This window comes from Tamandua tetradactyla, chromosome 9, assembly GCF_023851605.1.
Source record: "Tamandua tetradactyla isolate mTamTet1 chromosome 9, mTamTet1.pri, whole genome shotgun sequence".
Taxonomy (NCBI): domain Eukaryota; kingdom Metazoa; phylum Chordata; class Mammalia; order Pilosa; family Myrmecophagidae; genus Tamandua; species Tamandua tetradactyla.
Window position 1 is genome coordinate 8493965 of NC_135335.1, and position 23926 is coordinate 8517890.

The window sequence follows — 23926 nt, forward strand, 5'->3', positions numbered from 1 at the left end:
CTGGGCTCACCCAGGAGTCAGGGGAAAAGGAACCAGGCTGGGCCAGGCCAGGGTTGTCAGGGCCTGGGGAATCCATGGGCTCCAGGAATGGGTGCTCCGGGTGCCAACCCACTGGGGACATGGTGAGCTGCAGTGGACTCAGAGGTCTCAGCATACCCTGCCCTCTGGGCTTGGTCTAAAGAGCTTCGTAGGGGGAAGGTGGGCTGAGGCTGCTCCAGTCCTCCTGGCCGGGGGCGGGGGGGGGGGGGGGGCGGGTTGTGGAGGTGGATGGCTGAGCCTGTTGGTAGGAGAGGAGAGCAGGGAATGAGGCTGGTGGCTGCTCCCCGCCTACCCGTGGGGCTGAGCTGAGTCCCCTGCTCTTGGCCTGGCCTTGCAGGACACCAAGCTCCTGTCCCTGTGACTGTGGATGGCTGAGGGGTGGGGGGGGTGGCCACTGCCCTTACTGCCTTCATCCAATAGGCACTGACCATGATCCCCCAGTGCTGGGTGTTTGGGGTCTCAGGGGGTTCTTTCCTACATCTGTGATGGTGTGTTTGGGGGCTGAACTTAGCTCCCTTTCACTGGACTAGGACAGCAGAAGCTCCACTGCGGGTTTGGGAGCTGCCAGGAGTGGGAGTGCGGGCAGAGGGTTGAAGCACTCAGAGCAGACAGTGCAGGAAGCAGTGTCAGCAATTTATTGTGACAAATGTGGCCCCTGGACCTGAAGTGCCCTCCACCACTGCAGGTCCGCCCCACAGGCCCCTTTATGGGCCACTACACAGTGTGACAGAATTCCCATAGCATTTCTGATGCATTCCTCCGAGAACTCAAGTTCATCTTAAATTCACAGTGCAGCGTCTGGGTGAGAGCACAGGGGAAAGGAGGAGGGTGAGCTGGGCCCCCCCAAGCCTGCCTCCTCCCAAAGCCAGCCCTCTGCCTGCCGAGGTCCCACTCTGGACTGAGAGAGGGACAGTCACTGGCCCAAGGGACAGCGAACCAGATGACAAGCTAGGTCCCAGCTCTTCGGGCCACCCCATTCCCATTTTCCCTGCCTGCACCCAACCCTGGCCTGGTGGCTGAGTCACGGGAGGCAGGCAGGTTGGGTCAGACATCCTCCTGGGCAGCAGACCAGTTTAGGCTGGACAAACTGGAAGCCTCGGGGATGGGGGGAAGGGATGGGGAGGGCTGCTACCTCCTGCTGTGCCCCCGTGGCCAGGGGGCAGGTGGAGATGTCTGGGAGCTCCATGTCTTCCCCTGTAACAACCGTCGGACACGCTGTGCGCCCCAACTCGAGCATCAGATAATACATGGCTTCTTCATCCGGCTGCGGGTGGAGGGCAGGGGCAGGTCGGGGTGCCTGGGCACCTCCTGCCACGTTCTCCCATCCACCCAGGACCCACTCAGCACCCTGGCCTTGGGGTTCAGCTTTTCCCTAGGGCAGTTCTGGGGGGGGGGTGTGCCAGGGGTCAGGAGTGCCCCTGGGTCCCGGGACAGAGCTGCAGAGGCCTCGACTGTGCACGAGGCGGGAGACTCAGAAGCACGGGGAGGCTGAGACCCAATGCACACTTAAACCTTCCCCAGGCTGGGTCCCCAAGGGGACCTAGTTCCTGTTCTGAGAAGGGGCAGTGTCCCAAGCCACGTTCAGCCGGCAGGAGGCTGCTCAGCAACCCCCTCTCCCTCCGTGGGCTCCTTCACTCCCATGTCCCTCAGCACCCCCCTTCTCCCTGGCCCCCTCCACGCCCCCATGGGTCTCCCTCACCCTCCCACTCCCCAGTCGCAGGTGGGAGGAGGAGGCCCAGTGCAGGGTTGGCTCCTGGCCATATGAAACAGAGACGTTTTTCCATCGTGGATCTGGACCTGAATTTCCACTGTACAGCATCCCCCTAATTGCTACTCTTGGGTCCTGAGACCGTGGCCCCGAGGCCCGGGCCGCCCTGGCCTCCCACCGGCCGCACCTGGCTCTGCGCCCCGAGGACGCGCAGGAGGCGGAAGCGGGACCGGTAGGGGCTGCGCTGGTTGAACAAGTCCACGGCCTCCTGCGCCGCCTTCTGCACCTGCGGGGCGTCGGGCGCCAGCTCCTGGCGGCCTCCGGCCGGGTGCACGTCCCGCCGGGCCCGGGCGTCGGAGGGCAGCGCCAGGAGGCAGAGCGCGGCCAGGGCCAGGCGCAGCGTGCGCGGGCGGCTCGGGGGCGCCATGGCGGTCAGCTCCCAGCCCGCCGCCCGCGCCGCTTTTACGGGCTCCGCCGCCCCGCCCGGCCCCGCCCGCCGCCCGCCAGCCCGCAGCGGGGGTGGGGCCGCCGGGGACCTGCGTGGGGCAGGGGACGCCGCCCGAGGGCCGCGCTGTGAGACCCGGGGCGGCCTGCTGAGCCTCTCCCGGCCTCCCTCGCTTTGCTGCTCTGTGAAATGGGGCATCGTGAGGAGTCAGTGAATAACACAGCCCCGCTCAAAGCGCCCTGGGCCCCGACGTCGGGACCCGTTAGGCGGCCCTGGCTTCCCGGCAGCGAAGTGGGAATCACTAGGGCTTCCCCTTGACCCAGGAGGCAGCGGAACCCAGCGGGGACGGATTTGCCCAAGGACACCAGCTGGTGAGTAGTGAAGGCCCCAGTGGCTTTGGGGCGCTGCAAGTCTAATTTGGACGTCACTGAGCCCAGAGGAAAAGAACTGGCCAGAAGGAGCAGGGCTTGTGATACCAGCCTTGCCATTGACTGGGCGACTTTGGACACATCTGTTGCCTTCCCAGAGCCTCAGTGTCCCCACCGGAAAGAAACAAGATGACCCTCACTTCATAGGTGGGTCAGACTTAGCCACTCCATCACCTCAAAGCAAACCAGGCTCACCTCAGGTGCCTAGTGGGGACAGCGTGGGAAGAAGCCTGCTTTGGGGACAAAGGCTGGGCTCACCCAGGAGTCAGGGGAAAAGGAACCAGGCTGGGCCAGGCCAGGGTTGTCAGGGCCTGGGGAATCCATGAGCTCCAGGAATGGGTGCTCCGGGTGCCAACCCACTGGGGACATGGTGAGCTGCAGTGGACTCAGAGGTCTCAGCACCAAAGCAGAGGCACCTGGACTCATTTGAAAAGAAGTTTCTAATTACTATTTTAAGAACATTACCTAAGGGGTCACCATAGGGTGATGTCAGATATGGTGGGAATTCCCGACCCGCCTTGGAGAGTTCAGCATTGTTGTACCTTTAATCAGGTTTTGGGGGGAGGGGCGCTGAGCGCCCCCTGCCTGGGAGGCCTCACTGGACCTTGGAAGAGGTAATGGTTTACCTGACATACAGTTGGTGCTTAACAAGCAGTGGCTAATGTGGTGATGAACATTAAAAGGTGGCAAACAGCACCTGCCCCTGCTCGGGGCCTCTTAGATTTCCAGGGCTAGGAAGGAAGTGATATATCTCAGGGAGCCTGGGTCCACAAGGGTGGTCACTGCCCGGTCCCCCCAGTGCCAGCTGGCCACCCCCAACCGCCTTGGCCCAGCCACAGGAAGACACTCTTCCCTGGGACTGCAAGGAACAATGTCAAGTGGGTTATGGACTCCTGCAGGGACAGGCCTAGGTTTGTGTCCAAACTTAGCTTGCTGAGGCGGAGCAGGGACCTGAGCTGAGAGAGGGGGTGGAGTAAGAGGCCCAGCACCAAAGCACAGTGGAAAAGTGGGAGAGGCAGCCCTGGGGAACAAGGGGCCTCCTCAGCAGCCCCCTCCCCCCAGGTGTTCTCTCCTGAGTTTTGGTCCTCAACCTTGGCCAAACTCATCTCAAATAGTTCCCTCAAAAACTAGCCAAGGCCCCAACTCTAACCCTCCAGGACCCCTGGGTCCCCGGCTCACTCACCTTACCTGCCCCTCCTTTGATTGATGGTGACAAGCCTTTTGTAGCACAGCCCAAAGTTCTCAAAGACAGTTGCCCCACTCATCTGTTGGCACAGGCACTCTGAAGTAGCAGCGTTATCCTCAGAAAGTTATCCAGAGAAGTCAGGGCACTTCTCAAGGGCCACTTGGCTGGAAGCAGTGCATGTGGGAGAAAAGAGGATGGCGAAAGGAAATTAGCAATGTCTGGGACCTGACTTGTGCCAGGCCTTCCACTAGGTACCCAGCATTGGCTCTTTCATCTCCAGAAACGTGATCCACGACCTCAGCTTACAATGAGGGAATGGGGTGCAAGGGGGAAGGGGCAGTGGCAGGGCTGGGACTGGACCCCACATGCGTTCAGGGCTGCTCCTCAGGTCTCAGGGACAAGGCTTGGCTCTCTGGTAGTAGGGGTGCCCCTGGGGGACGTTCCCTCAGCCTGGGTCTGGTGCAGCTCAGGTCTGGCCATCCCCACAGGGCCACCGGCTGCTCCAGTTATGCTGCAGACCCATGGCATTCCTCACTTGTCCTTAAATCAGCCGCAGCTCTTCCTCACATCCTGATGGGTCTCTCTGCCCAGGATGGGCCCTTGATATCTCCTTCTCGCTAGTCTCAGGCCATCCAGAGTCTTCTTGCTGCTCCCAGAAGCCTCTTCCTTGAAGCTTTGTCTGGGTTGCGGACATCCCGCAAACTTCCTTCCTGGGGGGAGTGGGAGTCTCGGGGGCCCTGGAGTTCATGGTTTGTGTTCACTGCAAGCTCCAGGCCAGCTCAAGGACTCACAACTTGATTGGTGAAGGGGGCAAGCTCTGGCCAGGTGCAGGGTGGAGCACTGGGTCAACCCCCATGTCCTATGCACTCATGCCAGGCTGGTGGGCAGGCATGGCCTCTCAGTCACTGTCGGCTGACACTTAGATAACCTGCTCCCATGCCCTCATGATCCGTGCCTGCTTTCTCTTCCACCACTCCAGGCCTTACATCCCTCTGTCGTGCTGGCTGGGTTGAGGCTGAGCCTCTGAGAGACTGCACCTTCCCAAAGTACATTCTAGATTCTATTTGTCATCTCCTGCCCCAGAACTAAGCCAGAAACCTGGGTGGGACACGCTCGGGGACCCTGATAAAGGCTTCAGAACCCACCGTCCTGTCCTCAGCGCTGCCTGAACTTCAAGGGAGAGATGAGAAAGCAGGTTCCAGCCCCTGCAGAGGTAAACCCTGTGGGTGAACCAGAGAAAGGCAAATGAGTAAACCAAGGCAGCATGTCTTGCAGCACTCTGCCAGGCAAGCTCCAGTGCCAGAGCTCTGGGAGGCAAAAACAGGCAACCAGCATGGTCCAGAGCCAGGAGAAGGGCTTCCCGGAGGAGGAGGGCGCTTCCATGACCTCTCAGAGCTCCAGTGAACAACTGGCAGCATCAGGGTCCAGGTGGGGAGAAGGCTGGGGCACTGCTAAGCTCTTGCATGAGCACAACCGGTGGGGCAGAGGGGACCCTGGAACCTTCCAAGAACACATCACTAATGCAGCAGGGTCCAGAGTCCTGTGAGAGCCTCGTTACCACCTTAGCCTGGGCTTCAGACTAGCACCCTCCCGGGGGGGGCCCAGCCTCAAAGCCAAAGCCTGCTGTGGCCTCCCAGTACCCCAACCGGGGCCACTCACGATTTCCACCCCCAACCAGGCTCTGACCCCATCTCCCTTATAACCATAAGGGTTTCCTGCTTGCAACCTGATTGTTCTATCCCTGAGTCTTTAATTTTGTTTTTTCCCATTATCCTTTTGTTCCGAGATGTAGCTAAGAACATACAGCAAGGTACATAGAATGTATGTGCTCAGCTTAACAGGTAACAAGGGGGGCTCCTGCGTTACCACCCCCAAGCTGTCCCACTCATTTTTCCCTCCTCCCACCCCAGAGGCAACCAGTCTTGACCTTTTCACGCTATTGATTTTTTAATAAGCTTTTCCTTGCTTTTCTTTTAGTTTGACCACGTACGTAGGGATCCCTAAACAAGAAGTTTTGTAACTTTACACGAACAGAATGGCCATATTTGATTTTGCTTCATATGCACAGTATTGTTTTGGATTTGTCTGTGGTGGACACAGCTGTCATTCGGTCACCTTCCCTGCCACGTAGTATGTAGTCCCAGGCCCGGACATGAGATCATTTATCCATTCCGGCACTGACAGTCCTGAGGCTGGCTTCAGGCTGGGACCTTGAGAAGCAGCCCTGTGAGTGTCCACGTCTGCCTCCTGGTGCAGGGGGACACGAATTTCTTGGGGACACATCCCTGCATGTGGGAGCTGGGGGTAGCCAGGCCTGTTATCTCCAGCTTGACCTGATAACACCCAACCGTTTACCAAAGTGTTCTTTGCAGTTTACACTCCCTCCAGCTGAATATCGGTTCCTGTAGCTCCTTTTCCTTGACACTTGATATTGTCAGACTTTAAAATTTTTGCCAGTCTAGTAGGTGTATAATGACATCTCATTTGTGTTTTCCTGCTTACTAATGAAATTGAGCACCTTGTCACATGTTTATTCGCCACTCCAAGCCAGCAGACAGGGCAGGACTGCTGGCTGCCTCCTGGTTTCCCAGCCCCCATGCGACAGCACCCAGCCCCCTGGCCAGGCCCTCAGGATCCTCCACGAACAGGCCAGAATGTCCCTTGCTTTTCTGCGCTGTCACCCAAGCATACCGTATACTCTGCCACCTCCAGGCCCTTGCCCACAGTTCTCTCTGCCTGGAACGTTCTCTGCCTCAAGTGAGTTGGGTGAGCTGAGACCTGATCCTGGCTTCCCCTCCTGGGTCATGCTGTCCGCCCTCCGTGCTGCCACCCATGGCCACCAGCTTAGCCCACGCCCCTTGCATCTCTGCCATCCTTTCCTGGGTGGTCTCTTGACCTGCAATCTTTTCCCCGCTGGCCCACCTCCATTGGGAGAGTATTCTTTGTTTCGTACAATTTTGACTTTCGCCACAGCTCCTCGAGCAAAAATCCTACAACCCACCACCCTTAGGATGAGCTCCAGGCTCCTTCTTGGGTTTCTGCCCTTCCATCCTTCCACTCCCTGAAGCTTCCTTTCCTGAGGTTTGCCCCTGCCATTCCGGTTTCTCTCCCTGCGGTTCTTATCCCTTGGAGCACCAGAAATGCAAGCAAAGCTTGTGAACCCCTATGTGTCTTCCAAACTCAGCTGAAATAATACTTCTGCAGGAAGCTTTTCCTGATCCCCGGAGATGGATCCTCCTTTGGTCTCCTGAGTCCCTGGTGTTTGCACTTATCACGATGCATAGAATTGCTTCTCTGGCTCAGACACAAGACTGAGCTTCATGGGGACAGAGGATGGTTCTTGTTCCTCTCTCTGTCCTTAGAGCACCCTGAAGTGTTGCAGATTGAGAAGGTGGGCCGGTGGTTGGCTGAGCTGATGAATGGTCGTTGGGTGGCTGATTGAGTGGATGGATGGGGGGGTGGAGGGTGGGTATTTAGGTGGGTGTTTAGGTGGGTGCCTGTAGAGCATGGTAAAGGGACTGATAGCTGTGTGGATGGGTACAGGGAAGTCCGAGTAAATGGAGGGACAACTGGGAGAGGAGTGGATGGGTAGAGGTGTGGCTGGATGGGCGAGTGAATGCAGAGGCACGTGGGTGGTGGATGGGTAGATGTTTAAGTGGGGGCATGGAGGGTGTGGGGCAAATGGAGGGGCAAGCAGATGGGTGATGGAGGGATGGATGATTGAGAGGGGAAACTCTTAATAGTCATAGGCCTCTGCGGCACAGGCAGATGATGGGGCCTTTTATATGGGGAAAATGAAAGGTCACACAGAGCAAAGTTGTGGCCATGACAGGGAATGGAGGTCAAGGGTGATGTGTATGTGTGTTGGGGGGTGGGGGTCACAGGAGGAGATATGTGGATGACTCTGGGGTGCAGGAGGCCCAGCCAGGCAGGTTGGGCCAGCCCTTGTCTCTGCCCCCTCCACCCCCAGGCAGCAGGAGCTCCTGTCCCACTCCCTGCAGCTGGTGGCTGCGGTGGAGCACCATCAACAGAAATTCCGCTCCCAGGCATCCATCATCAACGAGATCATCGACACTACATTTGAGGTGACCCAGGCAGGACAGGACTGGAGGGCACCAGGAGGTGGTAGGGCCCTGGAAGGCCAGGCAGGGAACTCATGCTCAGAAATGACCCTAGCAAGTCACAGAGGCTTCTGGAAGGCAGAGGCTAGAGTCAGCCCATTTGTCCTGTCCCCCCCACCCCCTGCAGACTGGAGAAGAAGACTTCAGGAAATGACCCCTGGAGAGGGACAGAGCAAGCAGACAGCAACATCTGGCAAGCTGTGGGCTTATGCTCTGGCAGGATCTTCAGAGCCCCTGTCCCACCAGCTGGGGGTCGCAGTGGGTCGAACAAGTCCCCGACTGCTGGACTGCTGGAATGACCATCGAGCCCTGCAAAGCTGAAGTCCCAACAGAGTTGTTTTATTTTTGTTATAAAATATAGCATATATGCAAAGCAAAGGAAGAAAAAAGCAATAATTTTCAAAGCAGACCTCAACAAATAGTTACAGAGCAGATCCCAGAATTTGTCATGGGCTACTGTACCATCAGATCTTTCCTTCCAGCTGCTCCAAAACACTGGAGGCTAGAAGAAATATTAATACAGTGTTTCAGCAGCCATACTTGTGCTTGTTAAATCCTTTTTTTATAGGGGTCTTTGGGAAATTCCCATTCTGACATTTTCAAGTTGAGGAGGGGTGTCGACACTAAAGGATGGGGGGATGTAATTAATTGATAATCTTGGAGAGGCTAGTCCCTCTGGATTTCAGGATTTATCTGGCCTAGGAAACTTCTGGGAATTACAGGTTTCAGGAAAGCAAACTTAGTGCATGACACTTTTATAAAGTCTCAGTTCAAGCCCTCGGTGTTTGTATTTTTTTATTGGTTATGATGTTATTCCTAATGTGAACATATTTAATAACCTGGCACATATATTCATAATGAGCCACATCTAGTGTACAATAAAAAAGTAAGGACACTTTGCAGCCACTAGGAAGATTATTATTTAAAAAAAAACAAGCAGAAAATAGTAAGTGTTGGCAAGAAATGTGTAGAAACTGGAACACACCTCTGGTGACATCATAAAATGGCACAGCCACCATGGAAATCAGCCCGGCAGTCTGAGAAAATTGAACTCAGAGTTACGGTGTGATCTGTCAATCCCATTTCTGAGCATACACTCAACATAATTGAAAGCAGGGACTCGGACATCTGTACACCAGTGTCCATGGCTGCAGTCACGGACGTATTCCACTCACAGTAGTCAAAGGGTGGAGAGCAACCCAATGCCCATCAACGGATGAAAAGACAAACGAAATGCAGTATGTCCACACAATGGAACATCATGAAACCATAAAAAGGAATGAAGTTCTAGATGATGCTGCGACGTGGATGAACATTGAAGACAACTTGCCAAGTAAAACGAGCCAGACACAAAAAAGACAGACAATGCACGATCTCATTGATAGAAAATACATAGAAGAAGCAAGTTTCACGGAGGCATATACAGCGGTCGGGGGTGGGCTGAGAGAAAGAGGGACTTACTGCTTTAATAGGTACAGAACTTCTGTTAGAGGTTGTGTCGGTTTGAAAAGGTTTGTGTACCCTAGAAAAGCCATGTTTTAATCTTAATCAACCTTGTGGGAACAACAGTTTCTTCTAATCCCTATTCAGTACTATATGTAGGAAACTTTAATTATCTCCATGGGGATGTGACTCAATCAGGTGTGGGTATTCAACTTGATTAGGTGGCGACGTGTCTCTACCCATTCCAGGTGGGTCTTGATTGGTTTTACTGGAATCCTTTAAAAGAAGAAGCCCTTTGAAAAAAGCTGGAGAACACAAGAGAGAAAGCCACGAGATTCTGAGAGAGCAGAGAAGGATGACAGAATGCCACAGAACCATGAAGCAGAGAGTCCACCAGCCAGAGATTTTTGGAGATGAAGAAGGAAAATGCCTCTCAGGGAACTTCATAAAACAAAAGGCCTGGAGAGAAAACTAGCAAACTAGAACAGAGTGACAAAACAGTTGGGGTAATGGGTTGTGGTTAAGGTAGCACCATATTGTGAATACATTTGACACCATTGAATTGTACATGTGAAAGTGGTTGAAATCGGAATTTTTGAGCTGTATATATAATTTCATAAAAAACATTTTTTAAACTTTTTTATTGTATAATATAACATATATACAAAGCGAATATATAAAAAAAGCAATAGTTTTCAAAGCACTCTTCAACATGTAGTTACAGGACAGATCCCAGAGTGTGTCATGGCCTACCATACCATCCTCTCAGATTTTTCCTTCTAGTTGCTCCAGAATATAGGAGGTTAGAGGGAATAAATACTTTTTTATCATCACAATCGACCTTTTTTTGTGAAAAATAACATATATACAAAACAATAAATTTCAAAGCACAGCACAACAATTAGTTGTAGAGTAGATTTCAGAGTTTGGTATGGGTTACAATTCCACAATTTTAAGTTTTTACTTCTAGCTGCTCTAAGATACCAGAGACTAAAAGAAATATCAGTTTAATAATTCAACAATCATATTTGTTTGTTAAATCCTACCTTATCTGTATAACTCCACCATCACCTTTGATCTTTCTGTCCCACTCTTTAGGGGTATTTGGGCTATGGCCATTCTAACTTTTTCATGTTGGAAGGAGCTGCCACTAATGTTCTGGAGAGGCTGGGTCCTCTAGATTTTATGACTTATCTGGTCCAGGGTCCCATCTGGAGGTTGTAGGTTTCTGGAAAGTTACCCTAGTGCATGAAACCTTTGTAGAATCTTATATATTGACCTAGGTTTCTTTAGGATTGGCTGGAATGGTTTTGGTTGGGGTTTGGCAAGTCATGATAGGTAGCAATGTCTAACTGAAACTGTGCGAGAGTGACCTCCAGAGTAGCCTCTTGACTCTTTTTGAACTCTCTCAGCCACTTCATTAGTTACATTTCTTTTCCCCCTTTTGGTCAGGATGGAATTGTTGATCCCATAGTGCCTGGGTCGGACTCATTTCTGGGAGTCATCTTCCATGCCCTAGGTGTTCTTTAGAGTCAACAGGTGGGGGAAAGAAAAAAAAAGAGTCAACAGGAGTGATGTTGGCAACTAACATATTTAACTGAGGTTTGGATAGTAGTAGCCTCCAGAAGAGCCTCTTGACTCCATCTGAGCGCTGTAGCCATGAAGCCTTATTCTATTACACTTCTTTTCCCTCTTTTGGTCTGGAAGGCATCAATCTCATTGTGCCAGGGCCAAACTCATATCTGGGAGTCATGCCCCACATTGTCAGGGAGATTTTTCACCCCTGAATGTCACGTCCCACATGGAGAGTAATGATTTTCCTTGCAGAGTTGGGTTTGGTGAGAGAGAGAGAGAGAAGCCACATCTAAGTAACAAAAGAGGTTTCCTGAAAACAACTCTTAGGCCTCATTATGGGCAGTCTTAGTTTCTTCCCTATAGAAATAAGTTTCATAAGAGCAAGCCTCAAAATCAAGGGCTTGGCCTATTTTCTTGAGATTCCTCAATGTTTGAGAGGGTACCTGAAATGTAAAAGAGGGAAACTGAGTTTGTGGAGTTTGATCTGCTCAGCTGACATTGACCATTGTAACACCTTGGTATCTGATCATAAGGTGGAATATACTGACTGCTGAAGGCCAAAGAACATGCTGACCAAATATGTAAAACATGAATATGTGCAGTCCAACTGGGGGGCTGGCTAACCTCCCAGAAGGAAGTGTACTTCTTTTTAAGTTGTTCACGCTCAAGTAAATTCCTCCTGGGACCAAGCCAGTCTCATGAGAAACATTTGAACCAGGTCATACAGGTTAGTTGGAATTTGCCCGCTATTGTGGAAAAAAGCAACACTTAAACTATTCACAGACAGCTAGATTTTGGAATCTCATCGAGGGGAGGATGCTCTACTCAGGACTTTCCCAGTTGGACCCCGAAAATGCTGTCTCATTTTCGTTCTTCTTTGGGTGTTGGTGACTTGCCAACTAGTGATGTGACTTACTTTGTTTCTCTGTCTTTTATTTCTTATTTATAAATAAATAAAATTTATTTATAGAGAAATAATTAATGATTATCGATTAATAGAATTATTAATTAATCATTTTATTTATTAATAGAGGAATTAATTTCTCCTATTAATCAATAAATGCTTATTTGCTTAAATGGAGAGAGGTATGTTAACTCATGAATCAGAACCTGTTCAAATTGAGGTCTCACCCATGTTTCTTTTTTTTTTCACCCATGTTTCTTAAGGAAACAGTTCCCAGGGTTTCCCAGATGGGGAAGTTCAATAGATCCTTATATTTATTTTCCTTTGGATGCTCCAGGACTCTACCAATACTTTTTAATTATCTGCCCACCATCGTCTGAAATGTATCTGGGTATTATAACTGAGAAATCAGGACGTAAGGGATAATTTTGATTGCTTAATCATTATATAGATATTTCTTTTTGCTTTCTGGTATATTGGAGCAGACAGAGGGAAATTCCTGAATGTGTAAATTGTAACCCAGCTGCCTTGATCTCTGATAATGGTTATCGAGCCTTTACCTTCTGCCCCTGTAATTGTGAAAACATTGTGACTAACCTTCATTTGCATCCAGTTATCCAGTTTTTCAACTTTAGAGTCTTCTAATCACTAAAGATAGCCCCTAATGTTTATTAAGGGTCTTAGCTCAGCCCAGAACTAACCCACCCCAAATTCAAAGTAATCTTGATGACCAAGACTGGAGCTAACCAAAATGGGCCCACCCGAAATGGGCAGTAGCTTAGACTTTCACCTACAAGTCGGCTCGCGCTCATTCTACCATTTTTCTATCTACATGCTGTGACTGAGCATGGAATCAGTCTGCGCATGCTCAATAATCAGATCACTTCTAATTACATCATCTGGGGCCACTGTACTCATTAGCCTAAACCCTGCCTAGCTTTTCTCTAAAAAAACAATCAGAATTACTGCAGTTTGGGGAGACAGATTTTGGACCGCTAGATCATCTGCTTTCCTACTACATGCCTAGTAGCAAAGTCTTTCTATCTTTGAACTCCGGTGTTCTAGTTTGCTAGCTGCCAGAATGCAACACAGCAGAGATGTATTGGCTTTTAATATAAAAGGGGATTTATTTTGTTGGTTCTTCAGAGGAAAGGTGGCTAACTTTCCACTGAGGTTCTTTCTTACATGAGAAGGCACAGGATGGTCTCTGCTGGCCTTCTCTCCAGGCCTCTAGATTCCAACAGCTTTCCCTGGGGTGATTTCTTTCTGCATCTCCAAAGGCCTGGGCTGAGCTGCAAGTGCTGAGATGGGGTATGCTGAGCTACTTGGGCTGTGCTACGTTGCGCTCTCTCATTTAAGCACCAGCCAATTGAGTCAAACATCATTCATTGCAGCAGGCACGCCTCCTAGCTGACTGCAGATGTAATTAGCAACAAATGAGGTTCATGTACCATTGGCTCATGTCCACAGCAATAGAACTAGGTGCCTTCACCTGGTCAAGTTGACACCTGAATCTACCACATCCGGTGTCTCAGGAATTGGTCATTGAGTGTGTCAGGCAAAAGAATGCATGGCCTTTGTCTGGTAATAGTATTCCATTAAGCTATACAGAATTACAAGGCCTCATTCCCTTTCTGAACTCCAGGAGTTTGGGTTGTTTAAATGAGCTATCCAGACAGGTTGATTTATATTATGTGTCACTAAATATTTAGATTCCAGACATAATAAACCTCTCTGCCTTTGGTCTCATGTAGTAGGTAAAGGTCTAAAGTACATACACTATCACCTTTTACCCTGTATTCTAATTTACTTAGACCCAGCCAGATTGGCTTTGTTTTTTTTTAAATATCTCATATGTATTTGTATACACCCAGTTTATTTTGAAAACAACCTTTTCTGATATATATCCAATTGAATCTGAAATTACAATTATCTCAAAGTACACAGTAATTACCTATAAATGAAACACTGACAAAAGAACACGACATTATTTAAAGACTTCAACATGGTAGAATTCTCTTTTTCCAGCTTTTTAAACTATTTTTTCCCCATATAAGCCATCATATCATATTTGACTTTGGGATATATGTGCCTATAAAGCAGACACATTTGTCAAAGTGAGCATAAGATAAAAGGTCACACAGTATCCTTTTGCATATAATTAAATTTTCAGAGGCAAAGTGGTCCAAATGGGAACAAAAAGTTGATTTCCTCATGAAATAAACCAGGTAAAGAAAAATTAAGATCAATGCTAAATATTTATACCATAAATCATTATCTTTCCTATCCTTTTAACATACAAATATGCTCTCTGAGTATTTGTGAGTCAAAATACTTGCAATCAAGATTGTGAACTCTGATGACTAAGGCAGAATGTAATTCAATAAAAGGCCCTGGGGCAAAGAAAAAGAAAAGTGGTAGAGGTGAAGAAAAGACATTTGTCCATCACGTTATACATATTGACTTAATAAAGAGGTACATTATTTAAAAGTCTCAATGGGCTCAGATATTGACTTGGGCCTGGAAGTGATGCTTAATTATTTATTAAGATCATAATTAAACATATTAGAAGACTAGCCATGACTGAATAGTACCTTAAGGTGAAACACGGAAAAGAAATGATTGTTACAAAACACGCAAAATGTTATATTTTGTGGTTCTACTATTTTGTTTGTTCCACTATTTTTGTAACTGGGTCAGGAGAAGAGGTCCAGTTTAGTTCAGAACATTTAATGTACCCCATAAGCTGTCTGAATCAGAGATTTTTAGTAATTCTTCGGCAAACAACATTGATTTCCACCTACAATTATTTTTTAAGATAAACGATAAGTCAATTGGAAAAAAAAGTTGTGGCCTTGAGCTATGAAACATGACACTTTTAACATACGGATTGAAAAACCTAGAACATCACTGTATAGATGTAAAGCATTGTTGACCTTCAGCAATGAATGGATGCAGCTTTAGTATGACTCCTCCAGAAATGCTTTGCAGCACTGAACACACTGCTGGTACACAGGCTCAAAGCTGGTATCGTTCCCATAATAGGAATCTTTGTTTTTGTGGAGCGTAGCTCCCAAAGTGGTTTAATGTTTTTTTTTTTTTTTTTTTGCATGTGCAGGCACCGGGAATCGAACCCAGGTCTCCAGCATGGCAGGCGAGAACTCTGCCTGCTGAGCCACCATGGCCCGCCTCAAAGTAGTTCAATTTTTGCTTTGCATTTTTTTAAACTTCACTCTTCTTTCTATTCGGATCTCTCAGATTGCTTTCATCCGTGCACAAAATATAATTAGACGTGCCAAAGTCTTCTACCTGCCAGGCAGCGTGGCTCCTAGGAATATCATGCTTTTTCATGCAGTTTTGCCCTTGAATACCAGGAGGGTTTCCTATCTTGTAATTGGATGTTGCAGCACCATTATCTGAAATATCTTGATCAGTTAAAAGTTTTCTGAAAACTGCTTTTGCAATGGATGACCTATAAATATTACCCAGACATACAAACAGCACTGACTCGGGAGGCTGTGCTGCCATGTTCTCAGCCGCACAGAGAGGTACACAGTCAGACTGGCTTTGTTTCTTAACTCTGATTGTGGTCTGATCCCTTTTCGGGTACTTTAGCTACAATATATAGCTATGCTAACTTTCAGGGCTCCCGACAGAGCTTTAAAACCCAAATGGCCTGGTTTCCCCCCTGCCTCATTGTCTGCTTCTTCTACCCGATGTAGTGGATTGAATAGTTCTCTCCTTGAGACGTCTGTCCACATCCAAATCTCTGGAAACTTGTTTGGAGTAGGGGGCTTTGCAGATGTAATTAAGTTAAGGATCTTGAGATGGGCTCATCCTGGGTTTGGGATGGATCCTAAGCCCAGTGACGGATGTCCTCATCAGAGAAAGGCAAAGGGGCACCTGAGACAGAGGGAGAAACTAAGACACAGATTCGGAAGACGCCAGGGCCATGTGGGGGTGGGGGCAGGGATTGGACGGATGCAGCCGCAAGCCAAGAACACCTGGCGCTACCAGGGAGGCTGTGGGGGAGGGGGTGGGCAGGGAGGGATCCTCCCCTGGAGCCCTCAGAGGGAGCAAGGCCCTGCTGGCATGTTCCTTTTGGACATCTGGCCTCAAAAACTGTGAAAGAATAAATCTGTTGTTTTAAACCAAAAAATAAGACTAAGCAAAACAGGTGGCTCCCTGTCCTCACTAGTGCACCCGCACATGTGCAGGCACGTATGTGGGTGTATGTGACAGCTCCGTGTGAAAGGGGCTATTCTGGGGTCCCCCCTGCCCCCAAGCACCTCCAGGACTGGGCACCCCAGCTCAGCCCATCAGTGCATTGCCAGCAGCCAGAGAGGGATGCAGAAGTGGGCCAGACGCCAGTCCTGGGGGTGCCTGGTGGGGACAGCGTGGGAAGAAGCCTGCTTTGGGGACAAAGGCTGGGCTCACCCAGGAGTCAGGGGAAAAGGACCAGGCTGGGCCAGGCCAGGGTTGTCAGGGCCTGGGGGACCCGTGGGCTCCAGGAATGGGTGCTGCGGATGCCAACCCACTGGGGACATGGTGAACAGAGGTCAGAGGTCTCACCATACCCTTCCCTCTGGGCTTGGTTTAAGGAGCCTCGGTGGGGGAAGGTGGGCTGAGGCTGCTCCAGTCTTCCTGGCCTGGGGTGGGGGGCGGGGGTTGTGGTAGTGCATGGCTGAGCCTGTTGGTAGGAGAGGACAGCAGGGATTGAGGCTGACGGCTGCTCCCCGCCTACCTGTGGGGCTGAGCCAAGTCCCTTGCTCTTGGCCTGGCCTTGCAGGACACCCAGCTCCTGTCCTGTCCTCAGGTGGCTGAGGATGGCCTGGGAGTGGGGGCGGGCACTGCCTGTCCTGCTTTCATTCAGCAGGCACTGACCGCGACCCCCAAGTGCCTGGGCCCGTGCTGGGTGTTGGAGAACTAGACTGAGTAGTTCAAGCCCAGCATTGGCCCTGGGGGGGGGGGGGTCCCCATCCCAGAACGGGAGTGCCGGGGGGTCCTTCACTAGCTCACACACACCTGCACCCTGAGATGACTCCAGCCCGGGGCACAGAGGAGGCTCGAGGGAGCTGGCAATGTCACTCAGGAGGGGCCTGGGAGGAACAGACAGTCTTGCCAACCTCCCACTGCCTCTGAGTGGGGCCAGGCTGGTGATGCCCCGAGCCTTGGAGCCAAAGCAGCACCCTCCTCCCTGGCCGGGTGAGGGCCCTCCTGGACCGGCCCAAGGAGCCGCATGCAGACGTAATGCCATGTCAGCCTTGGGCACAATTGCAGGGACGGAGAGGCAACCTGGCAGGTATGTTTGGGCCCCACCTCATCCTGCCACCTCACTCATTCAATCAACAAGCATTTCCTGCTCCCGCCTGTGCAACTCGAGCTGGAGGCACCAGAGCATCGCCCCCCTAGGCTGCCACATCCGGCAGATGCCGGTAGATGCAGGTCCAGAAGTGTTTCCCCCTGCAACCCTAACTCCTAGCAAACCCTCCCCTCGGCTCCCCAGACCCCCTTGGGAGACGCAGCGTGTGTTTTGCACTTCTCATCCCCACGCCAGGGCAGGCCCAGGAGCTGGGGCTTTTCCTTCCTAGGTCCCCAGCACTGGGCAGGGGACAGGAAGGCACAGGCAGGGAGCAGGACTGGCTTAGTTCTGCCCAGCGAGGCCTCGTGCTCTGGAGCCACCCTGTGACTGCCCGTCCCTGTCCGCAGTGTGGGAGTCTGAGGACAGCCCTGGGAGTGTGTGCACGTGAGTCTCTGGGTTTGTGTGTTTGGGTGTCTATTTGTGTCTCTAGGTTGTTTCCCTGGATGGGTGTTTCTGCCTGTGCTTCTGGTTTGCCAGGTTGTGTGTGTTTTGTGTTTTTCTGGATATTGTGTGATGTCTGGGCCCATCTGGTGTGGGTTTCTGTGTGTGAGTGTGTGTGGGGGGTGAATGGGTCAGGGCTCTGGGTTTATGTGCATATGGTGCTTGTGAATTGCAACCACAAATTCAAGGGTGCAACTCTTATTTTCTTTAAATAACATTAAATCAAATCGATCCCCCTCCCCTCTCCTGTGGGCAGTAGATTCAGACTCACTCCCCCCCCGGGGCGGGGGCCTGCACAGCTCCTTCCAGGGATCTCAGGAGGGGAAGTGTGTCTGGTGTGTGCCCCCCCCCCCGGTGTGTACAGCCAAGAGGCACCAGCCCAGCCCTCGAGGACAAGTGTCATGCCTGCTTGGCCGCTTCTGGGCCATGAGCTGGGAGAGTTTTTGTAGGCTGGAAGCTCAGTCCCTGTGTCCTGCCTGGCTGATCCCACCCCACGTCAGCCCTGAGATCTGCTGAGATGCTGGGAGGAGACAGTGCTGTGGGCCCCTTCTCAGCCAACTCAGCAGATCCCTGCCCTCTTCTGGTCTTGGACATCATCCATCATCTGTGACCTTCTCTCCCACCTTCCACTCTGAGAATACTGGGGGTCTCTGGCTGCGTTTGGGGGCTCTGGAGGCGGGTTTCTCTATGTCTCTGATCCTGGAGTATATTTGAATATATCCAGATCTGCAGGCTAAGCTTAGCCCCCTTGGCACTAGGACAGAAGAAGCTCAGCCTGGGGTGGTTGGGGAGCTGCTAGGAGTGGGAGGAAGGCACAGGGGTGAAGCATTCGGATCCAACAATGCACTGTCAGCAATTTATTGTAACAGATATGGCCCCTGCACCCCAAAGTGCCCTCCACCGCTGCGGTCCCACCCCACGCCGTGCCTTCGTGCACCGACTACATGCGGGTACAGTGTTGTTTTTGCACCTCGGTCGAATTCTTCCAAGGTACCGAGAGTACCTCGAAATCGCACTGCAGCTTCTGGGTAAGAGCAGAGGGGAAAAAGGAGGGTGAGCCGGGCCCCCCAAGCCTGCCTCCTCCCAGAGCCGAGGCCCCACTCTGAACCGAGAGAGGGACAGTCACTGGCCCAAGGGACAATAAACCAGATGGCAAACTAGATGCCAGATCTTCTGGCCACCCCATCCCCATTTTCCCTGCCTGCACCCAACCCTGGCCTGGTGGCTGAGTCACGGGAGGCAGACAGGTTGGGTCAGACATCCTCCTGGGCAGCAGACCAGTTTAGGCTGGACAAACTGGAAGCCTCAGGGCTGGGGGGATGGGGGTGGGGGTGGGCTGCTACCTCCTGCTGTGCCCCCGTGGCCAGGGGGCAGGTGGTGAGGTCCATGCGGTACCCAGTCACAGCGTTCTTCCGGCAGTCCGTGTTCTCCATCTCCACCGACAGGTAATACAGGATGCCGGCCACCAGCTGCGGGCGGAGGGCAGGGGCAGGTCAGCGTGCCTGGGCACCTCCTGCCACGTTCTCCCACCCACAGGACCCACTCAGCAGCACCCTGGCCTTGGGATTCAGCTGTGCCCCAGGGCAGTTCTGGTGGGGGCGCCAGGGCTCAGGAGTGCCCCTGGGTCCCGGGACAGAGGTGCAGAGGCCTCGACTGTGCACGAGGCGGGAGACTCAGAAGCACGGGGAGGCTGAGACCCAATGCACACTTAAACCTTCCCCAGGCTGGACCCCAAGGGGACCCAGTTCCTGTTCTGAGAAGGAGCAGTGTCCCAAGCCACGTTCAGCCGGCAGGAGGCTGCTCAGCAACCCCCTCTCCCTCTGTGGGCTCCTTCACTCCCATGTCCCTCAGCACCCCCCTTCTCCCTGGCCCCCTCCACGCCCCCAGGCGTCTCCCTCACCCTCCCATTCCCCGTCGCAGGGGGGAGGCGCTGGCCCAGTGCAGGGTTATTTAACCCAGAGATGTTTTTCCATCATGGATCTGGACCTGAATTTCCACTGTACAGCATCCCCCTAAATGCTAATCTTGGGTCCTGGGACCGTGGCCCCGTGGCCCCGAGGCCCGGGCCGCCCTGGCCCCCCCGCCCGCCGCACCTGGCTCTGCGCCCTGGTGATGCGCGTGTGGCGGAAGAGGTACATGCTGTTGCTGCCCATGTTGTAGGTGGCCACGGCCTCCTGCGCCGCCTTCTGCACCTGCGGGTCGTCGGGCGACAGGTCCTTGCGTTCCCCGGTCATGAGCCTGTTCTGCCGGGCCCGGGCGTCGGAGGGCAGCGCCAGGAGGCAGAGCGCGGCCAGGGCCAGGCGCAGCGCGCGCGGGCGGCTCGGGGGCGCCATGGCGGTCAGCTCCCAGCCCGCCGCCCGCGCCGCTTTTACGGGCTGCGACGCCCCGCCCGGCCCCGCCCGCCGCCCGCCGCGCGCCCCCGCCAGCCCGCAGCCGGGGTGGGGCCACCGGGGACCTGCGTGGGGCAGGGGACGCCGCCCGAGGGCCGCGCTGTGAGACCCGGGGCGGCCTGCTGAGCCTCTCCAGGCCCTCGCTTTGCTGCTCTGTGAAATGGGGCGTCGTGAGGAGTCAGTGAATAACACGGCCCAGCTCAAAGCGCCCTGGCGGGCGGGTGGCTCCTGGGCCCCGACGTGGGGACCGGTTAGGCGGCCCTGGCTTCCCGGCAGCGAAGTGGGAATCACTAGGGCTTCCCCTTGACCCAGGAGGCAGCGGAACCCAGCGGGGACGGATTTGCCCAAGGACACCAGCTGGTGAGTAGTGAAGGCCCCAGTGGCTTTGGGGCGCTGCAAGTCTAATTTGGATGTCACTGAGCCCAGAGGAAAAGAACTGGCCAGAAGGAGCAGGGCTTGTGATACCAGCCTTGCCATTGACTGGGCAACTTTGGACACATCCATTGCCTTCCCAGAGCCTCATTGTCGCCACTGGAAGAAATGAGATAACCCTCACTTCAGCAACCCAGTCACCCCAAAGCAAACCAGGCGCATGCTGGAGACACCACCAAAATGGGGACATGAAGACGCCTTTTTAAAAAGTTTTCTGTTGCATTATGAAGTAGCCTAACTGCACAAAAATGTGAACTATTACAATTCATCTCAATTTCGAAGAAAGGTGATGCATGCATCTGTATTGTTCAATTCTGCAGCAATGTTTGAAGCATGTTGTGAACTTTACACCATGATGGATCAATGAATCAGTTTAGAATTGCCACGCAACATCTCAAATTACATAAAAAGGAAGCATTTTTTAAAAACTTTGAAAAAGTCTTCATGCTAATGATAAAAATCTTCGTGGGGGGCAGGCAACTTTGATTACAATATACCTGGGCTGCTATACTTCAAATTCTTGTTGCTCCCAGAAGCCTCTTCCTTGAACCTTGAGCGGGGCTGCAGGCACCCCCACATCCTTCTCAGGGTTAGCCTGCGACTTGGAGGCCCCAGAATGCATGGTTGGGTTCACTACAGGCTCCAGGCCAACTCAATGGGTGATGGGGACAAGCTCAGACCAGGTGCAGGGTGGAGCACTGGGTCAATATTTGCAGACTTCTACACACACACCCACGTGCCCATGCACTCACGCCAGGCTGGTGGGCAGGCGTATCCTATTGGCTACTCTGGACTGACACTTAGATAACCTGCCCCCTACCCTCACCCACTGTGCCTGCTTTCTCCTCCACCACTCCAGGCCGTACATCCCTCTGTCTTGCTAGCTGGGTTGGGACTGAGCCTCTGAGAGACTGCACCTTCCCAAGGTACATTCTAGATACTATTTGGCATCTCCTGCCCCAGAACTAAGCCAGGAACCTGGGTGGGACACACTTGGGGACCATGATAAAGGCTTCAGAACCCACCACCCTGTCCCCAGCACTGAGCCCCAAGGTAGAAGCGAGAAAGCAGATTCCAGCCCCTGCAGAGACAAACCATGTGGGTGAACCAGACAAAGGCAGATGAGTAAACCAAGGCAGCATGTCTTGCAGCACTCTGCCAGGCAAGCCCCAGTGCCAGAGCTCTGGGAGGCAAGAACAGGCAACCAGCATGGTCCAGAGCCAGGAGAAGGGCTTCCCGGAGGAGGAGGGCGTTTCCATGACCTCTCAGAGCTCCAGTGAACAACTGGCAGCATCAGGGTCCAGGTGGGGAGAAGGCCGGGACCCTGCCAACCTCCTGCATGAGCACAACCGGCGGGGCAGAGGGGACCCTGGAACCTTCCAAGAACACATCACTAATGCAGCAGGGTCCAGAGTCCTGTGAAAGCCTCGTTACCACCTTAGCCTGGGCTTCAGACTAGCACCCTCCCAGGGAGGGGCCCGGCCTCAAAATCAAAGCCTGTTGTGGCCTCCCGGTACCCCAACCAGGGCCACTCACAATTTCCATCCCCAGCCAGGCTCTGACCTCTCCTCTCTAATAAACATAAGGGTTTCTTGCTCTTATTGCAACCTGATTGCTCTATCCCTGAGTCTTGAATTTTGGTTTTCCCATTATCCTTTTATTCCAAGATGTAGCTAACAGCACACAGCAAGGAGCACAGAACATATGTGCTCAGCTTAACAGGTAACAAGGTGGGCTCCTGTGTTACTACCACACAGGTCAAGACATGGAAACTGCCACTCCCCACCCCCAAGCTCTCCTACTCATTTTCCCCTCCTCCCACCCCAGAGGTAACCCGTATTGAATTTTTTCTATTGACTTTTTAATAAGCATTTCCTTGCCTTTCTTTTAGTTTGACCATCTACATAGGTGTGCCTAAACAAGAATTTTTTTTAACCTTATATGAGCGCAACTGCCATCTTTTGTTTCACTTCATTTGCTCAAGATTGTTTGTGATTCATCTGTAGCATACACAGATGCCATTTGGTCACCTTCGCTGGGGTGTAGTAGTCCAACATACGATCATTTATCCATTCCGGCACTGACACCCCTCCGGGCGGTTTCAAGGGGGGCCACTAGCAGAGCTGCTGTGAGCCTCTGCATATGCTCCTGGTGCAGGGGGAGACACGAGTTTCTTCTGGAACATACCTGGGTGTGGGAGCTCTGGGTGACAGGGCACATTATCTCCAGTTTTACCAGAGAACGCCCAACTGTTTTCCAAAGTGTTCATTCCAATTTACACTCCCACCAGCTGAGTATCAGTTCCTGTTGTTTCTTTTCCCTGACACTTGGTATTGTCAAGACTAAAATTTTTGCCAATATAGTGGGTGTGTAATGACATCTCATTTGCATTTTCCTGATTACTAAAGAAACTGAGCACCTTTTCATGTTTATTCCCCACTTGGGCCTCTTCCTTTTGGCTGGATTTCACATCTTTTATCTGTTTTATATTGTGCCTTTTCTTCTTGGTTGCACTTCTGCATGTGCTCTGTATACAACCCTTTGTTGCTTTTATGGGTGGCAAGTGTCTCTTCACACTCTGGGTATGTCTCTTCACTCTCTTTATGGTCTTTTGATGAAGTTTCTAATACTGACGGAGTTGTATTAGCTTTTTCTTCTTTTAAGAAATTCTTTCGTATTGTAAGATCATGAGAATCTTTTCTTCTGTCGTCCCAGTTTTTATGTGTGTTTTTGACGTCTGTCACTCTCTCCTCAGCAGTTTGTAACCCCTACTGGGAAAACTTTTGTTTACACTCTAAGTAAGTAGCGCAGCGATGCTGTGCTAAAATAACTATCAAGCAGGGCTGGGCGTTCACAGCTAGTATTTCATCTGATCCTCACAACTTCATTTTCCAAGTGGGGAAACTGAGGCTCACAGAGACCAAGTGCCATGACCAAGGAACACAGAGCTCCCAGGAACACAAATTTTCAAGTTACAATTTGAGTTCCAGTCTGGTTACTTCCTAAGTAATTTGTCCATGGGCAAATTACTTAGCCTCTTGGAGCCTCAAGTTCTCCCACCTGTAAAAGAGGAAGCATACATTATCGTGAAGAAAAAAAGATGTTTGCAAAGATCTTAGCTTTGTACCTGGTTCACACTAAGTGGTTCAACAAAGGACAATAATAAAATGTAGTGAATAAAAGTGTAACTCCAACCTTACTGGCTGTGATGCTCATACCGTTTCCCCCTCCCCAAGATAGCAAGGCTGATGCAAGAGTCCTGCCCACTCTTCCCAAATGCCAGGTAAGCACACGAGCATTGGCAACTGAGTTCTCACCCACATGTGTGCCACCCTCTTCCTGGAATCTCTGACTCCCACTTTTTCCAGCAGGTGCTGCCTGGCCCTGCTATCGACACCACTGACATCTGGAACACCATAGCCCATCTGGCTCCCAGGCTGGGATGAGCCTAC

General features: G+C 51.8%; 2 protein-coding genes and 1 long non-coding RNA gene across 3 annotated transcripts; 1 reads left to right on the top strand and 2 right to left on the bottom strand.

Annotated features, from left to right (window-relative positions):
- Positions 1–658: 658 nt before the first annotated feature.
- On the bottom strand, positions 659–2178 carry LOC143645847 (cystatin-M-like). The gene is made up of 3 exons (XM_077114958.1): positions 1935–2178; positions 1172–1303; positions 659–837 (listed from the first exon to the last, which is right to left on the bottom strand). The coding sequence occupies exons 1-3, from the start codon at positions 2172–2174 to the stop codon at positions 754–756; spliced, it is 456 nt and encodes a 151-aa protein (XP_076971073.1). The 5' UTR covers positions 2175–2178; the 3' UTR covers positions 659–753.
- A 258-nt stretch (positions 2179–2436) lies between these two features.
- On the top strand, positions 2437–11870 carry LOC143646579 (uncharacterized). The gene is made up of 3 exons (XR_013157512.1): positions 2437–7197; positions 7777–7891; positions 8055–11870. It is a non-coding gene; the product is annotated as an uncharacterized LOC143646579 (long non-coding RNA).
- A 6624-nt stretch (positions 11871–18494) lies between these two features.
- On the bottom strand, positions 18495–19985 carry LOC143646581 (cystatin-M-like). Its single transcript, XM_077115660.1, has 3 exons — positions 19746–19985; positions 18996–19121; positions 18495–18676 (listed from the first exon to the last, which is right to left on the bottom strand). The coding sequence occupies exons 1-3, from the start codon at positions 19983–19985 to the stop codon at positions 18593–18595; spliced, it is 450 nt and encodes a 149-aa protein (XP_076971775.1). The 3' UTR covers positions 18495–18592.
- Between the last annotated feature and the right edge of the window lie 3941 nt (positions 19986–23926).

Coding starts and splice junctions, on each gene's coding strand:
- LOC143645847 (XM_077114958.1), bottom strand. CDS start 2,174: ATGGCGCCCCCGAGCCGCCCGCGCACGCTGCGCCTGGCCCTGGCCGCG. Junction 1,304..1,934: donor TCCTCGGGGCGCAGAGCCAG/GTGCGGCCGGTG, acceptor CTCCACCCGCAG/CCGGATGAAGAAGCCATGTA. Junction 838..1,171: donor CCACGGGGGCACAGCAGGAG/GTAGCAGCCCTC, acceptor GCTCTCACCCAG/ACGCTGCACTGTGAATTTAA.
- LOC143646581 (XM_077115660.1), bottom strand. CDS start 19,985: ATGGCGCCCCCGAGCCGCCCGCGCGCGCTGCGCCTGGCCCTGGCCGCG. Junction 19,122..19,745: donor TCACCAGGGCGCAGAGCCAG/GTGCGGCGGGCG, acceptor CTCCGCCCGCAG/CTGGTGGCCGGCATCCTGTA. Junction 18,677..18,995: donor CCACGGGGGCACAGCAGGAG/GTAGCAGCCCAC, acceptor GCTCTTACCCAG/AAGCTGCAGTGCGATTTCGA.